The sequence below is a fragment of the Heptranchias perlo genome, chromosome 44 (assembly GCF_035084215.1).
Source record: "Heptranchias perlo isolate sHepPer1 chromosome 44, sHepPer1.hap1, whole genome shotgun sequence".
Lineage (NCBI taxonomy): Eukaryota > Metazoa > Chordata > Chondrichthyes > Hexanchiformes > Hexanchidae > Heptranchias > Heptranchias perlo.
Genome location: NC_090368.1, coordinates 1,717,474 through 1,744,568, shown reverse-complemented (window position 1 = coordinate 1,744,568; position 27,095 = coordinate 1,717,474). Strand labels below are relative to the sequence as shown.

Here is a 27,095-nt window from a genome sequence, read left to right as displayed (position 1 = left end):
ACGGGTTAGATACAGAGTAAAGCTCCCTCTACACTGTCCCATCAAACACTCCCAGGGCAGGTACAGCACAGGTTAGATACAGAGTAAAGCTCCCTCTACACTCCTGCCAGTATGCTGCAGTCCTAGACTCTCTGATGAAGAAGTTGACTTTTTTGTGATGCATATTTGAAAGCTGAGACCAGCCCAAAATGCTAAATCATAAGAGTTCTGTGACCTTTCTAACTGACAGTTACTGGTTATGATTAATATTTAAGATCACTAAATCCTTCAATGAACCTTTCTGTAACCAACAGCAGTGTTTTTTTTTGCCCTGATGGCGTTATGACAAGAAAAAAAACAATTGTTCTGGAACAAAATCAGCCTCGAGCTTCACGCCAGGTTTACTGCTAATCTCCAGCTCCCACCTCAAACTGTCTCAGAAAAACTCCAAAAACACAACAGTTCTTTTTCATCCTCTCTCCCACCCCAAATGACAGGGAGCTCGTCTCATTAGGTGGCTGGAGGAGGTGGACAGAAGCAGCCCATGAGAACTCTCTGCTCCATGACATGGTCAAGATTGGGGACGAACAGTGAAAGCGTGTCCTATTTGTAACCCTGTCTAATAAACAAACAGCAAGTAACCCTTACCTGATGAATAGCAACTCCGTACAGGTAGTGAGTGATCCTTATCCTGCTGAATAAACAGCAACAGTGTTGGTAGACAGCCATAGCAATGGCACTTCAATTTTTAATACTTACAAAAAAAAAATCCACTCAGGGTGACAAGAATCAGACTCAGCTTCATAAATAAAACAGTTGCACAGCATAAGGCATCAGACAGGTGACTGTCAGCCATCATAGTTCTATCCAAACTAACATTCTCTATCATTATTTCCAGGGGCTAGGGTGCAGCAGAGGGCTTTCAGGACTGACACCAGCTCCTTCACCAAAGAACTGACTCACTGTCTGAGGGAAGCAGAGTTTGAATCTTGACCCATCAGTTGGTACAAAGTGCAAGCTTTCACTGAAATGGTTTGCGTTTGAATCCTAACTGTGTGTGGAGAAACTAAACCATTCTGGCAGAGGGCCAGTATACAGTGCACTGGGCCGTTAATCTAACCCGTGCTATCCCCAGCAACCAGGCTGGGAAGGGCGGGGGAGTCATTCAAACCTGGTAAGCATTTCTGACACCTTAAGAATTAGATAAAATCTGTTTTATGAAGAGAAGGTTTTTTTCCTCTCAAACATATTTACAGCTGTGGGTAATTGGTGCGTTTAGATAATGGGGCAGGAGGCGATTCCCAATTTGGGCATTGGTGTGTTGCCAGCACGGATACACACATCCCTTACCACCATTACTCTGGGTAAGTACGTTGAGAAAGAGGTGGTACAGTGTTCAGCAAGGAGGTTACAGCAATCTTTATTCCATGTCAGAGTCATCTTCTGATTCATCCAGGTCAAAGTTCATTTTGTAGCACTGGGAAAGGGTCCGTAGCTCCTCCAGAACTTCTTTGAAGTCATCCAGCTCGGTGCCAGCAGAGAGGAAAGTGCTGAACTTTCGGAGGTTGAGTCGGGTCACCTCCCCGTACAGATTGCGCAGAACAGTGTGCAAGACTGGAGACGACTGAAGAGCTGTCATCACAGGAATACTCTCTACAGCTGTGAAGATAGAAAAAGGCTTATTCACTGGAGCCCAGTGCAGAACTAAAGTGGGGTGGGGGCGAGGGGGCGGGGGGGGTGCGAGGGGGCGGGGGGGTGCGAGGGGGCGGGGGGGTGCGAGGGGGCGGGGGGGGTGCGAGGGGGCGGGGGGGGTGCGAGGGGGCGGGGGGGTGCGAGGGGGCGGGGGGGTGCGAGGGGGCGGGGGGGTGCGAGGGGGCGGGGGGGTGCGAGGGGGCGGGGGGGTGCGAGGGGGCGGGGGGGTGCGAGGGGGCGGGGGGGTGCGAGGGGGCGGGGGGGTGCGAGGGGGCGGGGGGGTGCGAGGGGGCGGGGGGGTGCGAGGGGGCGGGGGGGTGCGAGGGGGCGGGGGGGTGCGAGGGGGCGGGGGGGTGCGAGGGGGCGGGGGGGTGCGAGGGGGCGGGGGGGCGCGGGGGGGCGGGGGGGCGCGGGGGGGGCGGGGGGGCGCGCGGGGGGGCGGGGGGGGCGCGAGGGGGCGGGGGGGGCGCGAGGGGGCGGGGGGGGCGCGAGGGGGCGGGGGGGCGCGAGGGGGCGGGGGGGCGCGAGGGGGCGGGGGGGCGCGGGGGGGCGCGAGGGGGCGGGGGGGCGCGAGGGGGCGGGGGGGCGCGAGGGGGCGGGGGGGCGCGAGGGGGCGGGGGGGCGCGAGGGGGCGGGGGGGCGCGAGGGGGCGGGGGGGCGCGAGGGGGCGGGGGGGCGCGAGGGGGCGGGGGGGCGCGGGGGGGCGCGAGGGGGCGGGGGGGCGCGAGGGGGCGGGGGGGCGCGAGGGGGCGGGGGGGCGCGAGGGGGCGGGGGGGGCGCGAGGGGGCGGGGGGGCGCGAGGGGGCGGGGGGGCGCGAGGGGCGCGAGGGGGCGGGGGGGCGCGAGGGGGCGGGGGGGCGCGAGGGGGCGGGGGGGCGCGAGGGGGCGGGGGGGCGCGAGGGGGCGGGGGGGTGCGAGGGGGCGGGGGGGCGGGGGGGTGCGAGGGGGCGGGGGGGTGCGAGGGGGCGGGGGGGTGCGAGGGGGCGGGGGGGTGCGAGGGGGGGGGGGCGGGTGCGAGGGGGTGGGGGGCGGGTGCGAGGGGGTGGGCGGGTGCGAGGGGGTGGGCGGGTGCGAGGGGGTGGGCGGGTGCGAGGGGGTGGGGGTAATAGATACCGCACAATTTCTTTTCTCTAAATAAAATATCTCTTGCCTCCTCAAGGCACCACCAGTTACTGGGATCCAATGCCAGCAGCCTCCAGTATCCCACCCAGTTTCAAACCCAACATTACCTGGGAATCTGCCCATAGCTTATAAGGGTTTGTTTACATACTGGAAGGACTCTGAAAAATAATACATTTTACAGACTGCCAGCCTGGTAACCCGGTCTCAGGCACCAACCCTGGAGTTCCTCACACATCACTCACCACTTGCTGAGGGTAGACTGCTTCCTGTCAACTGTCCCTGTTTGTTGAAGGAGGGTGTGAAGAACTGTGGGTACGGAGCGGTCACTTTACATGGGGTTTGAGCCAGATGGACCGCACTGGAACAAGAGAACAGCAGTCACACATCACCAGTCGACATTCCCACTGTACAGAATCCCAATGGACCAAACCCCTTCCCATTCTCTGCTCTGGTGTTACGATTTCCACTTACCTGAGTGTTGCTGGGAAGTGGCGGTGCAGGAATGTGCTGAGCACCTCCTCCCCTGTAGGACAGCTATGTAAACTTGAGGCCCCTTTCACCCCTGGAGGAAGGTTACTAAAAGGAAAGAATCAGGGTGAGCTTTACGATAATCAAATTACAGCAATATCCGCTATCAGTAAAAGTATAGTTTGGGTCCACTCGTGCTGTCACTGTAGTTTCAGTACAGAATAATGGTGATGCACACCCCGTCGTACAAATGTAGATTCTGCCATTCCAAACTTAAGATATGTCTGGAGAGAGCACTTTCAGCTTCATAACACTGGGGTACAGGTCTGTCACTGTATAACACTGGGGTACAGTACTGGTGGGTACAGGTCCGTCCCTGTATAACACTGGGGTACAGTACTGGTGGGTACAGGTCTGTCACTGTATAACACCGGGGTACAGTACTGGTGGGTACAGGTCCGTCCCTGTATAACACTGGGGTACAGTACTGGTGGGTACAGGTCTGTCACTGTATAACACCGGGGTACAGTACTGGTGGGTACAGGTCCGTCCCTGTATAACACTGGGGTACAGTACTGGTGGGTACAGGTCCGTCCCTGTATAACACTGGGGTACAGTACTGGTGGGTACAGGTCCGTCCCTGTATAACACTGGGGTACAGTACTGGTGGGTACAGGTCCGTCCCTGTATAACACCGGGGTACAGTATTGGTGGGTACAGGTCCGTCCCTGTATAACACCGGGGTACAGTACTGGTGGGTACAGGTCCGTCCCTGTATAACACCGAGGTACAGTACTGGTGGGTACAGGTCAGTCCCTGTATAACACTGGGGTACAGTACTGGTGGGTACAGGTCCGTCCCTGTATAACACTGGGGTACAGTACTGGTGGGTACAGGTCCGTCCCTGTATAACACTGAGGTACAGTACTGGTGGGTACAGGTCAGTCCCTGTATAACACTGGGGTACAGTACTGGTGGGTACAGGTCCGTCCCTGTATAACACTGGGGTACAGTACTGGTGGGTACAGGTCTGTCACTGTATAACACCGGGGTACAGTACTGGTGGGTACAGGTCCGTCCCTGTATAACACTGGGGTACAGTACTGGTGGGTACAGGTCCGTCCCTGTATAACACTGGGGTACAGTACTGGTGGGTACAGGTCCGTCCCTGTATAACACTGGGGTACAGTACTGGTGGGTACAGGTCCGTCCCTGTATAACACCGGGGTACAGTATTGGTGGGTACAGGTCCGTCCCTGTATAACACCGGGGTACAGTACTGGTGGGTACAGGTCCGTCCCTGTATAACACCGAGGTACAGTACTGGTGGGTACAGGTCAGTCCCTGTATAACACTGGGGTACAGTACTGGTGGGTACTGCTCCCAGCTCCCGCTACTCCTGTCCTGAAAGCATTACTCTCGGGTCATGGGTCCACAGGCACAAAGAACCCTCCAGTACTTTGTCCAAGTGGCTCTGTAACCAGCATGGTGAGTTACCAATTGGCACAGTTGTTCATGCATGAGCCGAGCCGGTGAGTACCAGGAGGCTATTTGAGTGCAGACAGGCACTTCAGCACCTAATGTTCACCTGTGGAACTTTCTGGAGGAGTCACTGGCAGGGATCAGGAGATGGAACTCCGGCTAATTTTCCCCTCCCTAACCCAGGGTGGCTGAGGCCGACCGTAGCCCCAACTAATGCCTGGGCTGAGACCAGTTAACTCAGCAATAATGCAGGATGAAAGCTAGGCCTTTCCTGAGCTGTATGGATCAGGACTCACCTTTATTAATCGTCGATTAATAAATTCCTATTGTCCATTCGACCTTCCCAAACACCCAGGGAAAGAATGGATGGGAATGAAACAAGAGGCAGCAAATTTTGAAAGCAACTTGACCATTAAGCATTGTAAGAAGCCCGAGGCTCAGGCTCACCTAACTTGTTGTTCGCTGCTGACACCTCTGATTACCACAGACTGAGCAAAGCATCGGGCCTCCTTGAACTCGCCGCACGGAGATAGCCTTGTCCACGGTAACGTAGCATATTGGTCACAGAGCACATCCGGCAGAGTCCCTGTGTCCCTCATGGGGAATGGAACCGAGGCGGACGCGGTGATCACCTGCCGCGAGAAACGGGCACAAATGAGGCAACTCACAAGCACAGGGCACCGGTTATCTACATCGATCATTTCTATCAATGGCCCAAGGAAATGGACACACCAACGTATCACACAGCACACATACAGTATGGGTGCCTTTATTGAAGGGTTTGTCTAAACCTGTGACTGTATCCACATCACTCATGTTAGTGCAGGATCTCCTCCCTTGAAGGCACTGACTTGCTGCAGGCCACTTGCGCCAACCATTTCTCACAGGTGAGCCTCAACAGCAGGTGATGCCAGGCTATTCGACTACGAGAAGCATCGCAGCCAAGTCCACTACATGTTCTCACCCCTGCACATAGACTACATAGCAGCATTGGGGGGGGGGGGGGGGGGGGGGAGGTGTCTGCTGGATAGTGATTCTGGAACCCTGGCTGATTTCCCCTTCCACAGCCCAGGACTCAGAGCACAGTTGTAGCCACTATCATGGCCCTGGTTGAGATCAGCAGGAATATTCCTTATCTGTGTCTCAATACCACATGGGTGGGCATTCATCCTGAGCCAAGCAGCAAGAAATGCTCTACAGGGGCCAAGTGACCAGGGATAACTTGCTGCAGGGTGTGCCTGCCTCTCCTTATAACAGAGAAACAGAGCACAAACAATGGTCACCCTGCTCCCGGGGCACAGCGCGACACCTGCTCCCGGGGCACAGCGCGACACCTGCTCCCGGGGCACAGCGCGACACCTGCTCCCGGGGCACAGCGCGACACCTGCTCCCGGGGCACAGCGCGACACCTGCTCCCGGGGCACAGCGCGACACCTGCTCCCGGGGCACAGCGCGACACCTGCTCCCGGGGCACAGCGCGACACCTGCTCCCGGGGCACAGCGCGACACCTGCTCCCGGGGCACAGCGCGACACCTGCTCCCGGGGCACAGCGCGACACCTGCTCCCGGGGCACAGCGCGACACCTGCTCCCGGGGCACAGCGCGACACCTGCTCCCGGGGCACAGCGCGACACCTGCTCCCGGGGCACAGCGCGACACCTGCTCCCGGGGCACAGCGCGACACCTGCTCCCGGGGCACAGCGCGACACCTGCTCCCGGGCATCGTTCCTTTAGATTGGAAAATTGCAAGTTACTCCGCTATTCAAGAAAGGTGAGAGAGGGAAACCAGAGAATTATAGACCAGTTAGCTTAACATCTGGTCAGGAAATTACTAGCGCCTATAATTAAGGATAGAGTGACTGAACACCTTGAAAATTTTCAGCTACTCAGAGAGAGCCAGCATGGATTTGTAAAGGGTAGGTTGTGCCTGACAAACCTGATTGAATTTTTTGAAGCAATGACTAAAGTAGTGGACAGGGGAATGTCTATTGATGTTGTTTATATGGACTTCCAGAAGGCTTTCGATAAAGTCCCACATAAAAGAGACTGTTGGCTGAAGTTGAAGCTCATGGAATTGAGGGCAAATTACTGACCTGGTTAGGAAATTGGCTGAGGGCAGGAGACAGAGAGTAAGGATAACGGGCAGGATGTGACTAGTGGTGTCCCACAGGGATCAGTGTTGGGACCGCAACTATTCACTGTATTTATTAACGACTTAGTTGACGGGATAGAGAGCCACAAATCCAAGTTTGCCGATGACACAAAGATAGGCAGCATTGTAAGCAGTGTAGATGGAAGCGTAAAATTATAGAGAGATATTAATAGATTAAGTGAATGGGCAAAACTGTGGCAATTGGATTTCAATGTAGTAGAGTGTGAGGTCATCAACTTTGGACCTAAAAAGGATAGATCAGAGTACTTTATAAATGATAAAAAGCTCGAAACAGTGGAGATCCAAAGAGACTTAGAGGTCCACGTACATAGATCATTAAAGTGTCATGGACAGGTACAGAAAATAATCAAAAAGGCCAATGGAATGCTGGCCTTTATATCTAGAGAACTAGAATATAAGAGGAGGGTAGAAGTTATGCTACAGCTATACAAAGCCCTGGTTAGACCACACCTGGAGTAGTGTTCAGCTCTGGGCACAGCACCTCAGGAAGGACATATTGGCCTTGGAGGGAGTGCAGCGTAGATTTACTAGAATGATACCTGGACTCCAAGGGTTAAATTACAGGGAGAGATTAGACAAACTAGGGTTGTATTCCCTGGAATTTAGAAGATTAAAAGGTGATTTGATCGAAGTTTTCAAGATATTAAGGGGAACTCCGCTGGTTGGGGAGTCTAAGACTGGGGGACATAGCCTAAAAATTAGAGCCAGGAATATCAGGAGTGAAGTTAGGTAACATTTCTACACGCAAAGAGTGGGAGAAGTTTGGAATTCTCTTCCGCAAACGGCAGTTGATGCTAACTCAATTATTAATTTTAAATCTGTGATTGATAGATTTTTGTTAACCAAAGGTATTAAGGGATATGGGGCTACGGCGTGTATATGGAGTTAGGTCACAGATCAGCCGTGATCTCGTTGAATGGTGGAACAGGCTCGAGGGGCTAAATGGCCTCTTCCTGTTCCTATGTTCCTTCCTATGTTCCCAGTGTCGTACAGCTCCAGTACCGTCCTACCATACAAAATTGGGCCATACCTTTCTCCCAGAGAAGTTGAGTGCATCTGTTAGCTGTGTGAGTGACACAGTGGGAGACTGCAGCCGGTATGGGGTGGTCAGCGTTTCCAGGGCAGTGGCGAGCAGTGCGCTGCTGTGATAATTCAGCGATGCCTGTTTGAGAAAATATGAGGTGATTAAAAGCTTCAGTTCACCCGTGACACAGCAGAGAACGAACAGCAGAAACTGATAGAAAAGGACAGGCTTCAATGAACTCCACTCGTTACACCAGAAATTCACTAGAAAACACTTAACAACGTGAGTGGGACTGGACGGTGCAGTGGGTCAGACACAGGCCTGGGCCCAGGCTGATGGGATGACAGGCTCCTCAGAACTCTAGTGCAGGAGCCCGATGTAAAACGGGTTTGGGGAAATCTCGATCCAGTTCCTATTGGGTATCGATACAAAACTACCACTAATTCACCACAACTTGGCAATCTTACTCAGAGGCCACAGGATGACCGGTACTGGTTTGGAATAGGTGAGTGTCAGGGAACTTTACACTGTATCCAACACACACTGTACTGGGCATTTGCAGGATATTTAACCATGGGGGCACTTTCTAGCACAAGTCTCTGGATAGTGACCAGGAGCAGGGAACTGGGCTGATTTTTCCCAACCCTGCCTCCTCTTCACAGCACAAGCATCAGAGACCTGTTACAGCCAGGGGAGGAGGCGGGGGATAAAAAGAGAGACATTTCACACCTTCCCTCATGCTCCGACAAACTACTGATACTCACATCATAGATTACATGTGGGAATGTGACTGGGGAAATTCGTTTACGCCCCAGGACGTTTCTGTTCAGTGACATTGGGCAGAAGATGGAGCTACGACTGGATAAATGCACGATCCCCATGACGGAATTCAGCAGCCGATAGACCTCCTTCACAGGGCTCTGTGAGGAATCAAGGAAAACCGGGATTAAAAGAGACGCACAGACATAAAGGGGGGGGGGGTATCAGGATACAACACACACACACATGATCTGCACAGTGCCTCCCTCCTAACTGTACAACAGCCCAGGAAATGACTGCTCACATCTATATTGTGTCAGGTCACACACTGCTTGGTGCTTGTCTAAGAATACATTTGTTTATTGGGAGGAGCACATACTTATGGATTAAGGCAATGGGTTTGCTTATTGCCTGGGGTATGTGGGGCCACACCTACATGATCAGATGGTCATGCTGGGTTAGTGTAATGCCGATGAGATCACCCTGAGTACCCTGCTGAGATTGCCCAACAGCAGATCTGTATGGCTCAGCACATCAGCATTTAACTATTCACCGTTTGGTGTGTATTGCACGGACTGCGTACCAGACACTGCAACAAGCCAAGTGTGGCCACTCCTCTCTTTACTCACCGTGTCCATGTAGCTGGTTGGGGCGAAACCGCACGTGAATATGCCTTTGCCTCCGTATTCATCCTTCAGCAGCTCCACCAGCTTAGTTGAGAGCCCCGCGAACCCGTCCTGCAGGTCACACAGCACATGGAACCCCTGCCGACAGAACACAGCTTTAACCAGGAACGGGCCGTCCCACAGCTCACAGCAACACTCGCAGTCATACAGCGTCCAACTGAGTGAAAACAGCTACAACACAGTTACATTTTGAAGCAGTGCCAGTTTTACAATATGAATGACCATTTCAATCAGTGGTGTTGACAAAGGGGGGGGGGGGGGGAATGTTGGCCAGACACTGGCAGAGCTCTCTGCTCTTCTAATTATTGCCAGCAGAACTGGGAGATGTGGCCTCGGTTTAGTGGCTCATCCAAAGGACAAATCCAAGTGTAGAGCTTCCTAGGACTATGGGCGAGTGAGTTTAGTACTCTGCTTATATTACAGAATCACTTGCAATGCTGCTGTTTTAAAGCAGTGGTGCCTGTGCAGTTTTCAATCTCTGATCCTGGCCAGAACCTGGTCTGATGTTGGGTGAAGGTCTGTACAGCCCAGCAGGTTGGGCGGAGAGTCTACCCTTCACCAGCCAAGGTTAAAATACCAGACCCAAGGCAATTGGCGTCTGTGGCAGTCAGTTAACTTTGCCACCAATGGCAACCAGCTGGCTCTCCTTAACGGAGGCAACTACATAAACATCAGTCTCTCAGCTCAGAGAACTGTGACTGCCAACCTCCAGAGATGGTGCTGCTCTCACCTCTCCCTGTAATATCTTTCTTGCTCTGTGTATTCGATGAATAGACATGTACAAGTGTTGTCACTGGGCTGGTTTAACAGTGTCAGACCTGAACCCATTAGTACTTTCCTCTGTTATACAGGGACAGACATGTACCCACCAGTACTGTACCCCAGTGTTATACAGGGACAGACATGTACCCACCAGTACTGTACCCCAGTGTTATACAGGGACAGACCTGTACCCACCAGTACTGTACCCCAGTGTTATACAGGGACAGACCTGTACCCACCAGTACTGTACCCCAGTGTTATACAGGGACAGACCTGTACCCACCAGTACTGTACCCCAGTGTTATACAGGGACAGACCTGTACCCACCAGTACTGTACCCCAGTGTTATACAGGGACAGACATGTACCCACCAGTACTGTACCCCAGTGTTATACAGTGACAGACCTGTACCCACCAGTACTGTACCCCAGTGTTATACAGGGACAGACATGTACCCACCAGTACTGTACCCCAGTGTTATACAGGGACAGACCTGTACCCACCAGTACTGTACCCCAGTGTTATACAGGGACAGACCTGTACCCACCAGTACTGTACCCCAGTGTTATACAGGGACAGACATGTACCCACCAGTACTGTACCCCAGTGTTATACAGGGACAGACATGTACCCACCAGTACTGTACCCCAGTGTTATACAGGGACAGACCTGTACCCCAGTGTTATACAGGGACAGACCTGTACCCACCAGTACTGTACCCCAGTGTTATACAGGGACAGACCTGTACCCACCAGTACTGTACCCCAGTGTTATACAGGGACAGACCTGTACCCACCAGTACTGTACCCCAGTGTTATACAGGGACAGACCTGTACCCACCAGTACTGTACCCCAGTGTTATACAGGGACAGACCTGTACCCACCAGTACTGTACCCCAGTGTTATACAGGGACAGACCTGTACCCACCAGTACTGTACCCCAGTGTTATACAGGGACAGACCTGTACCCACCAGTACTGTACCCCAGTGTTATACAGGGACAGACCTGTACCCACCAGTACTGTACCCCAGTGTTATACAGGGACAGACCTGTACCCACCAGTACTGTACCCCAGTGTTATACAGGGACAGACCTGTACCCACCAGTACTGTACCCCAGTGTTATACAGGGACAGACCTGTACCCACCAGTACTGTACCCCAGTGTTATACAGGGACAGACCTGTACCCCAGTGTTATACAGGGACAGACCTGTACCCACCAGTACTGTACCCCAGTGTTATACAGGGACAGACCTGTACCCACCAGTACTGTACCCCAGTGTTATACAGGGACAGACCTGTACCCACCAGTACTGTACCCCAGTGTTATACAGGGACAGACCTGTACCCACCAGTACTGTACCCCAGTGTTATACAGGGACAGACCTGTACCCACCAGTACTGTACCCCAGTGTTATACAGGGACAGGCCTGTACCCACCAGTACTGTACCCCAGTGTTATACAGGGACAGACCTGTACCCACCAGTACTGTACCCCAGTGTTATACAGGGACAGACCTGTACCCACCAGTACTGTACCCCAGTGTTATACAGGGACAGACCTGTACCCACCAGTACTGTACCCCAGTGTTATACAGGGACAGACCTGTACCCACCAGTACTGTACCCCAGTGTTATACAGGGACAGACCTGTACCCACCAGTACTGTACCCCAGTGTTATACAGGGACAGACCTGTACCCCAGTGTTATACAGGGACAGACCTGTACCCCAGTGTTATACAGGGACAGACCTGTACCCCAGTGTTATACAGGGACAGACCTGTACCCACCAGTACTGTACCCCAGTGTTATACAGGGACAGACCTGTACCCACCAGTACTGTACCCCAGTGTTATACAGGGACAGACCTGTACCCACCAGTACTGTACCCCAGTGTTATACAGGGACAGACCTGTACCCACCAGTACTGTACCCCAGTGTTATACAGGGACAGACCTGTACCCACCAGTACTGTACCCCAGTGTTATACAGGGACAGACCTGTACCCACCAGTACTGTACCCCAGTGTTATACAGGGACAGACCTGTACCCACCTGTACTGCACTCCAGTGTTGTACAGCTGAAAATACTTTCTCCAGATTTTGGAAGGACAAGATGTAGAATTGTACTGTGGGGGATTTTTCGCTGTTCAAAGTGGATGCAAATATCACCCACCCACCATTACACTTCACAGTGAAAAATGATATTCGGTAATGACTTTATGAAACAATATAAAGAGAAACATACATTCTTCAAGGTGGCGCCTAACTAAAATCTTGCTCTCTCTCTGGCTGTCCATAAAGAGTTTAGCCTCTTTCCCTTCTTGGAGATGCTCTATACGTCATTCTGCCTGACCGTGTTGGACAAGTTTAGCCCAGACTTTGGACCATGTGGCTCACGAGGTGCAGCTATCCTGACTCACCCTCCTGCAGTCCGAGCCTGAAAGGAGCAGCAAGTTCACTCAAACAATAGCCTGAGATGGGAGCGGCTTTTACGCGGTTTCGTTGAATTTGGTATCTAGTGTTGTATTTGATGATGGGCAATTTGGTCTAAACGTTTGGTCGAGAAGACTAGAGTTTTGGGGGAGCTGGTATGGTTACCAAAAAAAGGATAAACCAGAGGTAATAACACCCCAGCCCCCATCACGACAGGAGGGACAGTGTGCTTCTCATCCTGAAACCCTACTGCTCAAACTGTAGCACCTTGGTGATTAGAGGCACGTTACTGTGAGAAAGGAGCAACAATCTCAGAGTCTTTCAAAAGAACCTGGGAAACATGCAAAGAGAAAGAAAAAACGGCAGATACTGGAAACCTGATGATGGGTTCCACTCAAAACATTAATTTATCCTTTTCCTTACAGATGTACTTGCTGTATATTTCCAGCATCTGTCTTTATTTTAGAGAGCAAGATTTCCCTATACTTCCAGTCTGGCCTTCCATCCTCTTGGTTAGAGACATTTAGCTGAAAGTCCTCCCACTGTACCTGCAGATAGTCACATTCTTCAGTGTAAAAGTGTAGTCTGTCCTCCAAATCATCCAGAAATGCTGGATCGCGATACAGCCTCTCCCCAAATCCAAACGCTTCAAACCGATCAGAACTGCTGTGTATGTTAAAAAAACAAGGAATCAGCTTAGCACATTCTGATACTGGACTCTCTCAGTCTGGGATTGGTGTGTGTATTAGACTCTCTCTGGTCTGGGATTGGTGTGTATATTGGACTCTCTCAGTCTGGGATTGGTGTATATTGGACTCTCTCTGGTCTGGGATTGGTGTGTATATTGGACTCTCTCAGTCTGGGATTGGTGTATATTGGACTCTCTCTGGTCTGGGATTGGTGTGTATACTGGACTCTCTCTGGTCTGGGATTGGTGTGGATAATTGGACTCTCTCTGGTCTGGGATTGGTGTATATTGGACTCTCTCTGGTCTGGGATTGGTGTGTATACTGGACTCTCTCTGGTCTGGGATTGGTGTGTATACTGGACCCACAGCAATGTGGTTGATTCTTAATTGCCCTCTGAAATGGCCTAGCAAGCCACTCAGTTGTAAAATCTCGCTACGAAAAGTCATAATAAGAATAAAACCGGACGGACCACCCGGCATCGGACCACTAGGCACCGGACACGACAACGGCAAAACACCAAGCCCAGTCGACCCTGCAAGGTCCTCCTTACTAACATCTGGGGACTTGTGCCAAAATTGGGAGAGCTGTCCCACAGACTAGTCAAGCAACAGCCTGACATAGCCATACTCACAGAATCATACCTTTCAGCCAACGTCCCAGACTCTTCCATCACCATCCCTGGGTATGTCCTGTCCCACCGGCAGGACAGACCCACCAGAGGTGGCGGTACAGTGATATACAGTCAGGAGGGAATGGTCCTGGGAGTCCTCAACATTGACTCTGGACCCCATGAAATCTCATGGCATCAGGTCAAACATGGGCAAGGAAACCTCCTGCTGATTACCACCTACCGTCCTCCCTCAGCTGATGAATCAGTCCTCCTCCATGTTGAGCACCACTTGGAGGAAGCACTGAGGGTAGCAAGGGCACAGAATGTACTCTGGGTGGGGGACTTCAATGTCCATCACCAAGAGTGGCTCGGTAGCACCACTACTGACCGAGCTGGCCGAGTCCTGAAGGACATAGCTGCCAGACTGGGCCTGCGGCAGGTGGTGAGCGAACCAACACGAGGGAAAAACTTACTTGACCTCGTCCTCACCAATCTACCTGTCGCAAATGCATCTGTCCATGACAGTATTGGTAGGAGTGACCACCGCACAGTCCTCGTGGAGATGAAGTCCCGTCTTTGCACTGAGGACACCATCCAACGTGTTGTGTGGCACTACCACCGTGCTAAATGGGATAGATTCAGAACAGATCCAGCAGCTCAAAACTGGGCATCCATGAGGCGCTGTGGGCCATCAGCAGCAGCAGAATTGTATTCCAGCACAATCTGTAACCTCATGGCCCGGCATATTCCTCACTCTACCATTACCAACAAGCCAGGGGATCAACCCTGGTTCAATGAGGAGTGTAGAAGAGCATGCCAGGAGCAGCACCAGGCGTACCTAAAAATGAGGTGCCAACCTGGTGAAGCTACAACTCAGGACTACATGCATGCTAAACAGCGGAAGCAACATGCTATAGACAGAGCTAAGCGATTCCACAACCAACGGATCAGATCAAAGCTCTGCAGTCCTGCCACATCCAGTCGTGAATGGTGGTGGACAATTAAACAACTAACGGGAGGAGGAGGCTCTGCAAACATCCCCATCCTCAATGATGGCGGAGTCCAGCACATGAGTGCAAAAGACAAGGCTGAAGCGTTTTCAACCATCTTCAGCCAGAAGTACCGAGTGGATGATCCATCTCGGCCTCCTCCCGATATCCCCACCATCACGGAAGCCAGTCTTCGGCCAATTCGATTCACTCCACGTGATATCAAGAAACGGCTGAGTGCACTGGATACAGCAAAGGCTATGGGCCCCGACAACATCCCAGCTGTAGTTCTGAAGACTTGTGCTCCAGAACTAGCTGCGCCTCTAGCCAAGCTGTTCCAGTACAGCTACAACACTGGCATCCACCCGACAATGTGGAAAATTGCCCAGGTATGTCCTGTCCACAAAAAGCAGGACAAATCCAATCCGGCCAATTACCGCCCCATCAGTCCACTCTCAATCATCAGCAAAGTGATGGAGGGCGTCATCGACAGTGCTATCAAGCGGCACTTACTCACCAATAACCTGCTCACCGATGCTCAGTTTGGGTTCCGCCAGGACCGCTCGGCTCCAGACCTCATTATAGCCTTGGTCCAAACATGGACAAAAGAGCTGAATTCCAGAGGTGAGGTGAGAGTGCCTGCCCTTGACATCAAGGCAGCATTTGACAGAGTGTGGCACTAAGAAGCCCTAGTAAAATTGAAGTCAATGGGAATCAGGGGGAAAACTCTCCAGTGGCTGGAGTCATACCTAGCACAAAGGAAGATGGTAGTGGTTGTTGGAGGCCAATCATCTCAGCCCCAGGACATTGCTGCAGGAGTTCCTCAGGGCAGTGTCCTAGGCCCAACCATCTTCAGCTGCTTCATCAATGACCTTCCCTCCATCATAAGGTCAGAAATGGGGATGTTCGCTGTTGACTGCACAGTGTTCAGTTCCATTCGCAACCCCTCAAATAATGAAGCAGTCCGAGCCCGCATGCAGCAAGACCTGGACAACATCCAGGCTTGGGCTCATAAGTGGCAAGTAACATTCGCGCCAGATAAGTGCCAGGCAATGACCATCTCCAACAAGAGAGAGTCTAACTACCTCTCCTTGACATTCAACGGCATTACCATCACCGAATCCCCCACCATCAACATCCTGGGAGTCACCATTGACCAGAAACTTAACTGGACCACCCATATAAATACTGTGGCTACGAGAGCAGGTCAGAGGCTGGGTATTCTGCGCCAAGTGACTCACCTCCTGACTCCCCAAAGCCTTTCCACCATCTACAAGGCACAAGTCAGGAGTGTGATGGAAAACTCTCCACTTGCTTGGATGAGTGCAGCTCCAACAACACTCAAGAAGCTTGACACCATCCAAGATAAAGCAGCCCACTTGATTGGCACCCCATCCACCACCCTAAACATTCACTCCCTTCACCACCGGCGCACTGTGGCTGCAGTGTGTACCATCCACAGGATGCAATGCAGCAACTTGCCAAGGCTTCTTCTACAGCACCTCCCAAACCCGCGACCTCTACCACCTAGAAGGACAAGAGCAGCAGGCACATGGGAACAACACCACCTGCACGTTCCCCTCCAAGTCACACACCATCCCGTCACCACACGGACTGCAGCGGTTCAAGAAGGTGGCTCACCACCACCTTCTCGAGGGCAATTAGGGATGGGCAATAAATGCCGGCCTCGCCAGCGACGCCCACATCCCGTGAACGAATGAAAAATAATTCTCTCAGTCTGCGATTGGTGTATATTGGACTCTGTTCTGGGATTGGTGTATATTGCCCATACTCCTTTCTCTTCCCCTCTATATGGCCCAAGCTGACTTGCCTGTCATGGTTGTACTGCTGGATGACCGAGATGGTCTTCGGGTGTAGGTGCACTCTCAAGTAGTCTGACCACACCCTCACACTGCTCTCCAATCGGGTGGCGTTCTGGGACAGGTCGAGAGGTCTCTCAGCTAAGGACACCGGGACGGCTCCTGTCAAAAGAAACAAGGTCAGGGCAGGCAGGGGGTTGCAACAAGGTGCAGGAGCAGCAGCCAGAACACGGACACGGAAACGAGCTACTAACATCCCTGATAAACCAAGTTGGAAGTCACTCACGTTCCTCTCCTTGAAATGCTGTCGAGTTGAGGTTCCTATTGGAGTGCACCTCGCCCTGAGGGAGACAATACAAAGCAGATGAGGAGAAGGAACTTATATTCAGTTACAGCCGTAACACACTTGTCTGAAATATCCCAATGCACTCCTCGCACAATGAAATACTTTGAAGTGCAATGACTGTTATGTAGGCAAATCCAGGAGCCATTTTATGTGCAGCAAGATCCCACAAACAGCATGACTAGTTAGTCTGATTTTGGTGGTATGGTTGTGGGAGGAATGTTGACCAGGACACCGGGAGAAATCCCCCACTCTTCTTTGAACAGTGTCGTGAGATCTTTCACTCCCACCTGAACCACCACAACAGGTAGGATCCAGTTTAGCAGGTCTTTCAAACAACAGCATGTGACAACGCTGCACTCTCTCAGTACTGGACTGGTTTGTCAGTCTAGACCACGTGCTCCGTCCTGGAATGGGGTTTGAACCTCCAGTAGATGTAACGTGCATGAATGTGAAAAAACAAAAACTGGCTCTACGCCTGGCCTCCAATTTAACCACTAGTCAGTGGCTTAGACCAGCCACTGGGAGCAGATCCCTCACCTCATTACAGCTCTGCATTCCAGTTCACTCGAACCAACACGTATCGCTAGCACTTTCCACAACTCCGAGGAGAAATGCGACTTTCTGGACACCTGAAAACAATTATGCTGGCCACTAACAAGAATGGCTGCGTGATTCTGAAGCTGAGAATAAACCTCACAATCTTACATCACAGGGGACAGGTTATAGGGATTTAGAGACGTTCCCCTTTCCCCAGTCAACCTCTTTAGTCCACCTCGCCCCAATTTTCTCCCACAGGCACGATGGTCCGAATGGCCTCCTTCTGTGCTGTATGCTTCTATGATTATCTCTCACAGACACCCTCCGGTATATTGCTCTAGTGTCCATTCTTCATGTGACAGCCTCTAAAGCAAATGTTGGCAGGCTATTCAACTGTAGTAGGCATCACAGCAGAGCCTGCTCCGGTCCCTGGATAAAGTCCACAAGCGCGCATATTTACCAACAGTGATCGGGAGCACAAACCCCACCTGGGTCAGCTGCAGCTGTGCCCCAACTGCTGGCCGGCTGAGATCAGGTAACTCGACACAGACTCGGGACAGTGTCTGGGAGCTTCTGCTCTGCGAGCCTCAGTACCACAACAGGTGGTGCATTTACCCACTGAGACACAAGGGAGGAGCTCCATTATAAAAGTTTCAAATGCAAACTTCCCAAAATAAATATTTTCTCACCAGTTCTGTTCCAGCCCTGGACACTGGCTAACGGCAGCGGTGAGACTCATCGATAAACTCCCTACCCAGAGAATGCAGGCATTTAAAAGTCTCCAGCCAGGGGGTTCAGTTACCAGCTGCCGTCACTGTTGCACCATCTGCTGCTTCAGGCACAGAGCAACAGCTGTCTCCCTGCTGTCGGCGGCACAGTTGCCATGGCAATCGCTGGAAGCAGAGCTCGCGATGGAACTGCCAGGTTTAGGAGGCTGAGTCTCACCAAACTACAGTGCAGAAGCACAAGGCTGCTCCCCTTCCCCCATTTATTTGAATGGGCTTCTGACTGAGGCCACTTTCCCCCCTCAAAACCAGTTCCAATTAACGGGGCTCGACAGTTAGAGCAGGCTGCCTGCTCGAGCTGCAGGCCTGACAGACTGTGCTGTGTCATTTAATAGGTTACGTGAAAGGGGACCCCCAAGTGGCTGAGGAGGCAAAAGCCCCACCCAGTGTGGCACTGAGTCGTACAGAGCAGGAATGTCTGTGGTGTGATGGGTGGCCTGTGCTGAGCTGGCTGATCTCATCTCAGGAAGCAGTGGGGGTGTATGAGGAGGTCAAACAGCCAGGGTTTCCACTCCTGATCACTGTCCAATGATCTGCACATGTGCTGGTGACAGGAGGACAGGACTGAAGTTAGCTGTGATGCCCCTTATGGCTGACTACATCAATGCTTGATTCACAAGACTGTGTAAAACGTGGAAGGGGTCCACGGTAAACGATGCACTTATTAGCGGTCTCCATACCGGACAGCACCTGGACAAACAAGCTGCCTGCGGCACTGAAGGGTTTTAAAAACCTTTGATCATTTAAACAAGAGTTTCGCATAAAGAAACGAAAGGCCTTGTGTTTCTATAGGCCTCAGGATGTCCCAAAGCGCTTTACAGCCAATTAAGTACTTTTTTTTGAAGTGTAGTCACTGTTGTAATGTGGGAAACACAGCAGCCATTTGCACACAGCAAGATCCCACAAACAGCAGTGTGATAATGGCCAAATAAATTGTTTTAGTGATGTTGGTTGAGGGATAAATATCGGCCCAAGACACCGGGGAGAACTCCCCATCTCTTTGAATAATGTCATGGAATCTTTTATGACCGCCTGAGGGGGCAGACGGGGCCTCGGTTTAACGTCTCATCCACCGTGTTGTCAGAATCAGTTTATTATATTCAGAGAGTTGCAGATACTGATTTAAAGGCTGGACTTTACTGCAACAGCAAACCATCCTCAGTAAATTCTACTTTACAGGAGACAGGAAATCTACAGGGAGGATTTAAAATTTTTTTAAAAAAACTATCCAAATAAAAAACATAATTGAATATAAAGCAACACTTACACCCAACCTGTCGAGATGTTGTAGAAACTCGTTCTTTTTTATCGGGTCCTCTTTGTGCACGGTCAGGATCCCCCTCCTAGATTAAATGAAAAGGGAAAGATAAAGCATGTACTGTATTTATTGATTTAAATATAATGTGGGCTGCCCTCAGTAAACTATCTGAGGGGTTGGGCCAGAGTGTTCCATCATCACTCAGTAGGTCCAGGTTCCAACCCAACTGGTCTGTGCTGATTTAGCTGAACTCAGAGGAGGCAGTGGTTGGGGTGCTCCAATTACCTCAGTGTCCCTGGGTTGGGGGCTGGGGAGAATCAATAACCAGTGACTACTGCTGGGAAGTGCGTGGGGCTGAGGACAAGATCAGTTGGGCTGATTCATCCTCTGTCTAGACTCACACATGAAGAATGGCCATTTGAGTGAGATACCATAGGGTGGCTGGTGTCTGTGTAACTGTACCCAGGCATGAATGGAGCCTTCGGGAGAGGAGGGGAGGGGCAATAAATGTTCTTAAACATGAGGTGCCTGTCCTGTCAGGGGCCCTGCATCACTGGATTCCCCCATGAAGACAATGAGCAGAGTTTAATCCTTACCACGTTAGCGCAGGTTCCGTCTGACTGATGCCGTACAGGGCACCCTCCTGCTTCAGACTGTGCAAGCTCCCTGCAACACACACACACAAAGCCAAGCAATTACTGCAGGCAGCATCAGATGAATGTTAACAACAACTTGCATTTATAAAGTGCCTTTAACGTAGTAAGACGTCCCAAGGTGCTTCACAGCATACTCCAACCATAGAATCATAGAATCATAGAAGTTACAACATGGAAACAGGCCCTTCGGCCCAACATGTCCATGTCGCCCAGTTTATACCACTAAGCTAGCCCCAATTGCCTGCACTTGGCCCATATCCCTCGATACCCATCTTCCCCATGTAACTGTCCAAATGCTTTTTAAAAGACAAAATTGTACCCGCCTCTACTACTGCCTCTGGCAGCTCGTTCCAGACACTCACCACCCTTTGAGTGAAAAAATTGCCCCTCTGGACCCTTTTGTATCTCTCCCCTCTCACCTTAAATCTGTGCCCCCTCGTTATAGACTCCCCTACCTTTGGGAAAAGATTTTGACTATCGACCTTATCTATGCCCCTCATTATTTTATAGACTTCTATAAGATCACCCCTTAACCTCCTACTCTCCAGGGAATAAAGTCCCAGTCTGTCTAACCTCTCCCTGTAAGTCAAACAGGGGGGAGTTTTCAGCCTTTTCCCTGCCATTGCTGGCGAATGGAGGTCTTTTGCCCAAGTTGGGCACCAGGATATGGACAGCAGGGTGAAACTCCTATCACTTTTGGCACGACTCAGTGCTGACATTAGAGACGGCATTATGGCCGTTCTCTATACTGCTTGCAGGGCTCGGATATTTGCTTTGTGCCTCAGTGATCAAAGCACAAAATATCTTTGATATAACAGCCCTTGTGACAATGCAGCAACTCAAGATACCTGGATTGGATACATATGGGAACCAGAGTTCAAATCAATGGCAATTTTGGGGGGGGGGGGGGGGGGGGGGTGTGTATTTTCCCCATCAGTCTGGGGGAGGGGGGGGGGGGGTGTATTTCCCCGTCAGTCTGGGGGAGGGGGGGGCTGTATTTCCCCATCAGTCTGGGGGAGGGGGGGGCTGTATTTCCCCATCAGTCTGGGGGAGGGGGGGGCTGTATTTCCCCATCAGTCTGGGGGAGGGGGGGGGGGTGTAATTCCCCATCAGTCTGGGGGAGGGGGGGGGGTGTATTTCCCCGTCAGTCTGGGGGAGGGGGGGCTGTATTTCCCCATCAGTCTGGGGGAGGGGGGGCTGTATTTCCCCATCAGTCTGGGGGAGGGGGGGGCTGTATTTCCCCATCAGTCTGGGGGAGGGGGGGCTGTATTTCCCCATCAGTCTGGGGGAGGGGGGGCTGTATTTCCCCATCAGTCTGGGGGAGGGGGGGGTGTATTTCCCCCATCAGTCTGGGGGAGGGGGGGGTGTATTTTCCCCATCAGGCCATCAACAGATTCCACTGCTTTCTTAAAAAAATTATTTACCTTTTGAATTCTTTAGCTAAATCGAAGAATGGGACTCAATGTTGGGACCCTGATTTAGACGGTCATTTGCAATCAACAATAAAATGTGAGAGCTCTGTGTGGGCAGGGGAGAGGAGGGGAAGAGCTGCAGTCAGTTACATAATTAAATCGACTTCATGATGCCAGCAGCCCTGCCCATTCTAAACAGGGCAAGAAATGTTTGATTTTTAAAAAAGCATTACAAAAATATAGGATTACAGCATGACCAATACTGGTCCCTGCCTACTTGTAAAAACCAGAGGAACAGGAGGAGGCCATTCAGCCCCTTGAGCCTGTTCCGCCATTCAATTAGATCATGGCTGATCTGTACCTCAACTCTACCCACCAATGCTCCCTATCCCTTGATACCCTTAACTAATAGAAATCTGTCGATCTCAGCATCCACAGCCTTTTTGGGGGGGGGGGAAAAGAGTTCCAATTTTCCACTACCCTTAGCGTGAATAAGTGCTTGCCGTTTTCACTGCTGAATGGCCTAGCTCTAATTTTATTATATTCCCTTGTTCTGGATTCCTCCACCCGAGGAAATCATTTCTCTGTATTGACCCTATCAAATCCTTTTAACAATTTAAACACCTCGATTAGATCACCCCTCAACCTTCTAAAGTCAAGGGAACACAAACCAAATTTATGCAAAAATATCCTCATCATTTGGCCCTTTAAGCCCAGGTATCACTCAGTTTAATCTGCGCTGAACCCCCTCCAAGGCCAATAGATCTTTCCTGAGGTACGGTGCCTAAAACTGAACGCAGTACTCCAGATGGAGTCTGACCAAGGCTCTGTGGAACCAGGAGTCAAGCCCTTGATAGGAGGGCAGCAGGAGTTGACCAATGTCGTACCTTTGAGGTCCATGAGTATGAGGCGGGGAGTGTAGGTGGGCTGGCCCTGCAGTGTCAGCCCTTCTCGGAACAGGACATTGTTGCTGATCTCAGAGTACGGGTCGCTCGGTTCCGCATCGTAACACAATGCAGCATCCTTGGCGGAGGCAGAGAGAAGGGGACAGACCAGTTCATTTCACAATGTATTTATTATACACTCAAACTCGATGCTGAAATCAGCAATTCCTAATTCAATTAAAAAAACACATATCATGGCACTGGTGAATATTTACTGTGCAATGAAGGTAAAACCTGCAAAATCATCCCTCTTGCTAAATAGAGTGCCAGCTTGGGGCAGTGGGCAAATACACCACCCAGGGTGGTACTGACATACACAGACTAGGAATGGCCCAACTTAATCCCTGATCTGTACTGAGTTAGTTGATCCCAGTCAGGGTCAGCAGTTATGGGGCTACATTTGGTATCAGCTCCCCTCGAAAAGGGAGGGGAAACTCAGCCAGGGCTTTTATTCCTGATCACTATCAGTACTGGACTGGGTTATCAGCCTAGGTTACGGGCCTGATTGCAAGGTGACTGTTCTGCCCAATGAACCACGCTGCAGCCCCTTCACTGGGGAGGGTGTAATTACAGCAAGACAAGCTCACATAGGGAGCTTTCACTTCACATGTGGAATAATTAATAGCAAAAGTCAGGAAGTGTGTGCAAATGCAAGATTTATAATATAAATAAATAGATATATAATGAACGACAGCTGGTGGCAGCTTAAAGCTTCTTCCCCCACTCCCAGCCCGAGTCAACAAACCTCCTCCAGCCCTGCCTCCCCGATCCTCAGACCCTGTATCCAGGTTACCCCCCCCCCCCACCCACAGGTCCTGACAACCAGCCTCTGACCCTGTCCCATCCCCTGTACCCAGGCCCTTCTCCCCCATCTGCAGCCCCTGACCCCAGCCCCAGTACCCAGGCCTTCTCACCTGTACCCAAATCCTGCCCCCCTCCTTATCCCCCTCTTCTTGTCCCCTCATTCCCAGCCTCCCTCTATCCCCCTCTCCTCCTCCCCTTTCCCCCCAGTATTTCCCCCCTGTACCCCTATCCCCTCTTGTATCACCCTCTATCCCCCTTCCTTCTCTCTCTCGCTCCCTCATCCCCCCCCCTCCCCATCCACCCCCCTCTCCCTCCCCATCCATCCCCCATCCCCCCCCATCCTCCTTCTCCATCCCTCCCCATCCATCCATCCCTCCATCCCATCCTCCCCATATCCCTCCCCGGTAACGAAACCCTCTCTCTCTTCCCCCCCCCCCCCAATATCGCCCCCCATCCCCTCTCCCTGTATCTCCCCCCGGTAACGAAGCCCTCTCCCCCCCCGGTATCGAAGCCCTCTCTTCCCCCCCCCCCCCAGGTAACGAAGCCCTCTTCCCCTCCCCCCCCCCCTCTTCCCCTCCCCCCCCCCCCCCTCACCCCCTCCCCCCCCCCCTCACCCTCACCTCCTCCCCCCCCCCTCACCCTCTCCCCCCTCACCTCCCCCCCCCCCCCCTCACCTTCACCCCCCCCCCCCCTCACCCTCACCTCCCCCCCCCCCCCCTCACCTTCACCCCCCCCCCCTCACCCTCACCTCCCCCCCCCCCCCCCTCACCCTCACCTCCCCCCCCCACCACATCACTCAGCCCCCGGAAACGAAGCCATCTCTCCCCCCCCCCCCCCCCGGTAACGAAGCTCCCACCTCCCCCCCCTCACCTCCCACCTCCCCCCCCTCACCCTCACCTCCCGGTAACGAAGCCCTCTCCCCCGGTTTAGAAGCCCTCTCTCTCTTCCCCCCCCCCTCCCCCCCGGTTTAGAAGCCCTCTCTCTCCCCCCCCCCCCCCCCGGTTAAGAAGCCCTCTCTCCCCCCCCCCCCGGTTTAGAAGCCCTCTCCCCCCCCCGGTTTAGAAGCCCTCTCCCCCCCCCCCCCCCCGGTTTAGAAGCCCTCCCCTCCCCTCCCCCCCCCCGGTTAGAAGCCCTCCCCTCCCCCCCCCCCCGGTTTAGAAGCCCTCCCCCCCCCCCCGGTTTAGAAGCCCTCCCCTCCCCCCCCCCCCCCGGTTTAAGAAGCCCTCCCCTCCCCCCCCCCCCCCCGGTTTAGAAGCCCTCCCCCCCCCCCCCCCGGTTTAGAAGCCCTCCCCTCCCCCCCCCCCCCCGGTTTAGAAGCCCCCCCCCTCCCCCCCCCCCCCCGGTTTAGAAGCCCTCCCCCCCCCCCCCCCCCGGTTTAGAAGCCCTCCCCCCCCCCCCCCCCCCCGGTTTAGAAGCCCTCCCCTCCCCCCCCCCCGGTTTAGAAGCCCTCTCCCCCCCCCCCCCGGTTTAGAAGCCCTCCCCTCCCCCCCCCGGTTTAGAAGCCCTCCCCTCCCCCCCCCGGTTTAGAAGCCCTCCCCCCCCCCCCCCCGGTTTAGAAGCCCTCCCCTCCCCCCCCCGGTTTAGAAGCCCTCCCCTCCCCCCCCCCCCCCCCGGTTTAGAAGCCCTCCCCTCCCCCCCCCCCCCCCCCCGGTTTAGAAGCCCTCCCCTCCCCCCCCCCCCCCGGTTTAGAAGCCCTCCCCTCCCCTCCCCCCCCCCCCCCGGTTTAGAAGCCCTCCCCTCCCCCCCCCCCCCGGTTTAGAAGCCCTCCCCCCCCCCGGTTTAGAAGCCCTCCCCTCCCCCCCCCCCCCCCCCGGTTTAGAAGCCCTCTCCCCCCCCCCCGGTTTAGAAGCCCTCTCCCCCCCCCCCCCCCCCGGTTTAGAAGCCCTCCCCCCCCCCCCCGGTTTAGAAGCCCTCCCCTCCCCCCCCCCCCCCGGTTTAGAAGCCCTCCCCTCCCCCCCCCCCCCCCGGTTTAGAAGCCCTCCCCTCCCCCCCCCCCCCCCCCCGGTTTAGAAGCCCTCTCCCCCCCCCCCCCCGGTTTAGAAGCCCTCTCCCCCCCCCCCGGTTTAGAAGCCCTCTCCCCCCCCCCCCCCCCCCGGTTTAGAAGCCCTCCCCTCCCCTCCCCCCCCCCCGGTTTAGAAGCCCTCCCCTCCCCCCCCCCCGGTTTAGAAGCCCTCCCCCCCCCCCCGGTTTAGAAGCCCTCCCCTCCCCCCCCCCCCCGGTTTAGAAGCCCTCCCCTCCCCCCCCCCCCCCGGTTTAGAAGCCCTCCCCCCCCCCCCCCCCCGGTTTAGAAGCCCTCCCCTCCCCCCCCCCCGGTTTAGAAGCCCTCCCCTCCCCCCCCCCCCCGGTTTAGAAGCCCTCCCCTCCCCCCCCCCCCGGTTTAGAAGCCCTCCCCCCCCCCCCCCCCCCGGTTTAGAAGCCCTCCCCTCCCCCCCCCCCCCCCCCGGTTTAGAAGCCCTCCCCTCCCCCCCCCCCCCCCCCCCGGTTTAGAAGCCCTCCCTCCCCCCCCCCCCCCCCCCGGTTTAGAAGCCCTCCCCTCCCCCCCCCCCCCCGGTTTAGAAGCCCTCCCCTCCCCTCCCCCCCCCCCCCGGTTTAGAAGCCCTCTCCCCCCCCCCCCCCCGGTTTAGAAGCCCTCTCCCCCCCCCCCCCCCGGTTTAGAAGCCCTCCCCCCCCCCCCCCGGTTTAGAAGCCCTCCCCCCCCCCCCCCGGTTTAGAAGCCCTCCCCCCCCCCCCCCCCGGTTTAGAAGCCCTCCCCTCCCCCCCCCCCCCCCCCGGTTTAGAAGCCCTCCCCCCCCCCCCGGTTTAGAAGCCCTCCCCTCCCCCCCGGTTTAGAAGCCCTCCCCTCCCCCCCCCCCCTCCCCTCCCCCCCCCCCTCCCCCGGTTTAGAAGCCCTCCCCTCCCCCCCCCCCCTCCCCTCCCCCCCCTCCCCCGGTTTAGAAGCCCTCCCCCGGTTTAGAAGCCCTCCCTCTCCCCCCCCCCGGTAACGAAGCCCTCTCCCCCCCCCCGGTAACGAAGCCCTCTCCCCCCCCCCCGGTAACGAAGCCCTCTCTCTCTCCCTCCCCCCCGGTAACGAAGCCCTCTCCCCATCCCCTGACCTGACCTGACTGTTCCACCAGTGGGTGCCCACGAAGTTGCTGTAGTGCCCGAGTTGCAGCGTCACCACCTCCCGACACACACTCCCCATGACGCCGCCTCTCCGACCCGCTTTTTTCCTCCTCGAGCTTTTCCGATTTAAAGGGGTTTTTTTTTTGTATTTTAAATAAAAATGTTTTTTAAACTTCAACCGAAACCCCCAACCGCCGTCCCCGCGCGCCCAGCCGCAACCTAGCCTCACAATCGCACCCCCACATCCCATTGGCTCTGCCGCACGTCGCTCACACATAATCTGACAGCTGATTGGATGCTTCTCCTGTCCGTCTTGATCGCTCTCCTGTCACGTCTTCCCGCCCACCCCCCCCCAGGTCCCGCCCACTCCATCAAGCTAGGTTGAGATGGCGCACGTGCCTTTCCGGCTCTCCGATTGGCCGGCAGCTCAAAGACGAGGGTTAAAGGTGCGAGGTGCTACAGGAATACCACTCCGGGCTGCCTCCTGAAACCTAGAACTTCCTCCTTAGAATCGTACAGCGCAGGAGGCCATTCGGCCCGTCCTGCCAGTGCCGTCTCT

The 27,095-nt window shown here is 54.1% G+C and overlaps 1 protein-coding gene across 2 annotated transcripts; it reads right to left on the bottom strand.

Annotated features, from left to right (window-relative positions):
- Window positions 1-693: 693 nt before the first annotated feature.
- On the bottom strand, window positions 694-26,764 carry msto1 (misato mitochondrial distribution and morphology regulator 1). 2 transcript variants are annotated; one of them, XM_067975858.1, is made up of 14 exons: window positions 26,532-26,764; window positions 22,574-22,709; window positions 20,215-20,284; window positions 19,628-19,703; window positions 16,979-17,033; window positions 16,704-16,854; window positions 13,133-13,250; window positions 9,329-9,463; window positions 8,705-8,860; window positions 7,947-8,078; window positions 5,191-5,375; window positions 3,265-3,369; window positions 3,036-3,151; window positions 694-1,638 (listed from the first exon to the last, which is right to left on the bottom strand). In XM_067975858.1, exons 1-14 carry the CDS (start codon window positions 26,613-26,615, stop codon window positions 1,400-1,402), a joined length of 1,758 nt encoding a protein of 585 aa, XP_067831959.1. In that variant the 5' UTR covers window positions 26,616-26,764; the 3' UTR covers window positions 694-1,399. The 2 variants fall into 2 exon arrangements, with proteins under 2 accessions (XP_067831959.1, XP_067831960.1); XM_067975859.1 differs by having other exon boundaries at window positions 22,574-22,798; window positions 26,532-26,614.
- Between the last annotated feature and the right edge of the window lie 331 nt (window positions 26,765-27,095).

Excerpts from the sequence above, each read along its gene's own strand:
- msto1 (XM_067975858.1), bottom strand. The coding sequence starts at position 26,615 with ATGGGGAGTGTGTGTCGGGAGGTGGTGACGCTGCAACTCGGGCACTAC. Across the intron at positions 20,285-22,573 it reads CATACTCATGGACCTCAAAG|GGAGCTTGCACAGTCTGAAG; the intron begins GTACGACATTGG and ends TGTGTGTTGCAG. Across the intron at positions 16,855-16,978 it reads AGCATTTCAAGGAGAGGAAC|GAGCCGTCCCGGTGTCCTTA; the intron begins GTGAGTGACTTC and ends TTCTTTTGACAG.